Genomic DNA, 3,430 nt, shown 5'->3' on the forward strand with positions numbered 1-3,430 from the left:
GCATGGCTCCTGGGGATGGCTCTGAAAAGCAGCACGGTGACACAAGTGGGAGGGGACAGGAGGGCCACGGGGATATCCCATGGGGATGCTCAGAGTCCACCACACTGCCCCACAGTGTGATTTCCTCGCTCCAGTCGAGCTCCATTAATAAAAGAGCTCCTCAACGTGGCCCATCACTGTGCCAAGAGTTTGGATCCGACCCTGCTTTGCTACTCATTGAAGATGGCATTGAGTTGAGGCCCAGCCACGTGGTGAGGGTAGGACTCATAGCTCATGTCTATGGGGATCTCATAGCGGGGCACTGCGTTTTGGAAGTGGGTGGGATGTCCATGTGCACCAGCCAGGCTGACCGAAGGGTAGTGAGCCATAAAGGTGTAGGGTTTATCCAGGTCTGGAGAGCCATCCTGCTTCAAGGAGAAGTTCCCACTGATGCTCAAAGGCGGCGTGAGGGGACCCTCGTATGGGGGAGTGGTGCAGTCGGGGGGGTTCCCAAAAGAAGCATCCACCAGGCTCTTGAAGGCGGGGGGTTTTAGATGCAGCAGGTGGGTTTCCATTGAGCCATAGGGGGGGCTGGGCAGCCCTGGGGACTGGTAGGTGAAGGAGTGGCTGGAAATGGCCGATTCACACCCTGAGGTCTTCTCCTCGTGCTTCTCCAGGAATAAGGTCTGCGGCCCCAGCTGGAGGCAGCCGGCCACCAAGTTACTGGTGGGTTGGGATAAACCTTTGCAGAGCATCTCCACGAAGCTCTTCCCTTCTGGAGTCTGCCCAGTTTCGAGCACCTCGGACAGAGCCCAGATATAATTCCTTGCCAACCTCAACGTCTCGATCTTGGACAGCTTCTGGGTTTTGGAGTAACAGGGCATCACCCTCCTCAGGTTATCCAGGGCATCATTCAGTCCATGCATCCTTGTGCGTTCCCGAGCGTTGGCTTTCACCCTCCGAGCCCTGAACCTCTCCAACCTGGCCTTGGTCATCTTCTTCTTCTTTGGTCCTCTTCTCTTCGGCTTCTCCCATCATCCTCTTCTTCCTCTTCCTCCTCGATGCTGTCGTGCTCTTCGTTCAAGCCCGGTACCAACCCAAAAGCTCCTTGCCTGCCGTTCTCTGCCTTCAGCTCATCCTTGGAGCTCAGAGCTTCATCCATCCAGCTCTGGGTGCCCACCAGCTCTGCCATCTCCTTGGGTTTGGTGTAAGTCTTCGTCATCCCTCAGCTCTGCAACGAGGAGGGGGTGGAGAAAACAGGAGATGTCAACCAAATCCAGAGGGATTATTCTCAGCCAAGAGTTTGGGTCGGAGCTTGAGCTCCCCATCTCCTCCAACCTGAGCATGTTTTATCAGCCCGTCCTTTACCTCTGCCCTAAGAGAACAGCCACCCTGCACAAAGCAGCCGTGGTTTCATGTCCATCAGCCCCACAGATCCTGTCACCGTGCCCGACTCATTTAATAAAGCTTAACATCTAAGCAGCTTTGCTGAAAGTGTGCTGCCCAAACCCTGGGTCCATCACCCCCATCCACCCCACGTGGAAAATCCCACTTTTTAATATGCAAGATGGGGCCGGTGAGCTGGATTAGGGTGTTCATTGCATCCACCGTAGCCCAGGAGGACCGTGTGGCTTCTATTAGCTCTCAGGTAGAGCAGGAGAGCATCAGATGCTTTGAAATCTGGTGAGGTGCTGATGGAACACCTGGATGGGCTGGAGTTGGTCCTTCCTGCATCCTGGTGGGATCATCAGCAAAGCATTGGGGCTGTGAGCCCCAGTTGCTTCCCAGTTTATCAATGAGAAGAACTGGGAGGACATTGTGGAAAGGGAACCCCTCCAGCCTGTTTTGTTGGGATACCTTTGGTTTTGGATGTCTCCATCCTGAACCAACCAGCAGAAGGAACCCATGGGAGCTATTAGTAATAAGTGAGCAGTTGGACTGGGTGATCTTTTAGGTCTTTTCCAACCTTGGTGATTCTATGATTGTAGGAGCAAATCTGTTCAAACTAAACCTCACTTCCCAGCTTGCAATGGCTCAGCTCTCCTGTGCACTCCTCGCTCCCTCATTGTGTCCCCAGGCACCCCAAAACAAGAGGGTCCCACTCCTGTTCCATTCCTGCTTCCTATTCCAGGACCAGGAATCAGATTCCAGCCCTTCCTTCAGGACAAAGAGCTGCACAGCCCATGAACTGAAGAGCCCGACCCCAACCAGGACAACCCAAAGCAGAAGAAAACCCCAGGGAGAAGGATGCTGGGAGGATGCTGGTGTGAGAACAAGGCATAAAGCAGGAACAGAGAGGGGCAGGAGGGACAAAAACACCCACAGGACGACCATGAAAATGAGGGTTTACTCAATAGATCCGTGCTGCATCCTGCCCAGGAACTCAGCAGGATGTGGTCCAGCTGTACACAAACATCATGCAGAAAACCCAGCAGCTGCCAACGAGAGATGCTGCTCCTCCAACCCCAGTATGGCCATGGGATGGCTGTGGGAACGCTGCTGTCACGGGAGCTCCTGCAGCCCCAATCCCACTCTTGGTGCCAGTTCCCTCCTCAGCCAAGCAGGGACAGAGAAGAGGAGATGCAATGGATTTTGGTGGAGGGGAATCTGCTCAAGGACATCATCCCTGCACCCCTGGAAAGGTGAGGGGGAGCTGGGGGTGTTTTCATCCATTACCTTCAGCCTGATCTCGGGATGCAGCACTGCAGGTGATGGGGGGAGTTTGTGGGACCAGGTTGGGCCAGGAAGGGTTAGTTAGGGGAAGGCACTGGGACCCCCACCCCCCCCCCCGACTCCCTCCGCTGGGCACCGGCCCTCTCCAAGAGCTGAGGATCAAAGGCTGTCGGCTGGGATACATCCCCATCAGCTCCATCACCTCCAGCCCGAGCATCGGATCAGCCCCGACGTGATGGGAGAGCCCGGTCCGGTGCCAGCTAAAACCCAATGGGGGTCCCAATCCGTCTCCGGGACCACAGCTGGGAGTCAGAGGAACCGGGGGCAGCGCACCCCCCTGGTGCTGCCTTCGGGCCGATGGCACTAACACCCCCCGGTGTCCCGCCGTCGGGGTTGCACGGAGCCGGGCGTGGAGCCCCATCGGAGGGGTCGTGGCATCCCTAGAGGTCCCGGTCCGCCCTTACCTGGGCACCGGAGCGATCCCCCGCTGTCACTCACTCATGGTGGCTGCAGCCCCGGTGGGTGCGGACGGCACCGGGAGCGACACCGGCAGCGGCACCGGCAGCGGCACCGGCAGCTTCGCTCTCGGGGCGGTTTTGAGAGCTCCGCGCTGCCCGCGGCTCCTGCAGTTGCCTCCGTTCCCCTATGACTCCTCCTCCGGGGGGGAGGTGACCGATCCCGGCTCCTCCCGCTGCCCCAAGGGACCCCGACGGCAAAACACGGGTGGGTGCTCCGGAGTGGGGATCCATATCGACCCCCCCGGGGTGGGTGAGCCTGG

At 57.7% G+C, this 3,430-nt stretch overlaps 1 protein-coding gene across 1 annotated transcript; it reads right to left on the reverse strand.

The window, feature by feature from the left end:
* Positions 1–209: 209 nt before the first annotated feature.
* Positions 210–3,189, reverse strand: NEUROD4 (neuronal differentiation 4). Its single transcript, XM_072358120.1, is given in 3 exon segments — positions 210–1,009; positions 1,012–1,210; positions 3,117–3,189. Coding segments are annotated over 2 exon segments (990 nt in total). The 5' UTR covers positions 1,202–1,210; positions 3,117–3,189.
* Positions 3,190–3,430: the final 241 nt, after the last annotated feature.

This window comes from Excalfactoria chinensis, chromosome 28, assembly GCF_039878825.1.
Source record: "Excalfactoria chinensis isolate bCotChi1 chromosome 28, bCotChi1.hap2, whole genome shotgun sequence".
In the NCBI taxonomy this organism is placed as follows: Eukaryota; Metazoa; Chordata; class Aves; order Galliformes; family Phasianidae; genus Excalfactoria; species Excalfactoria chinensis.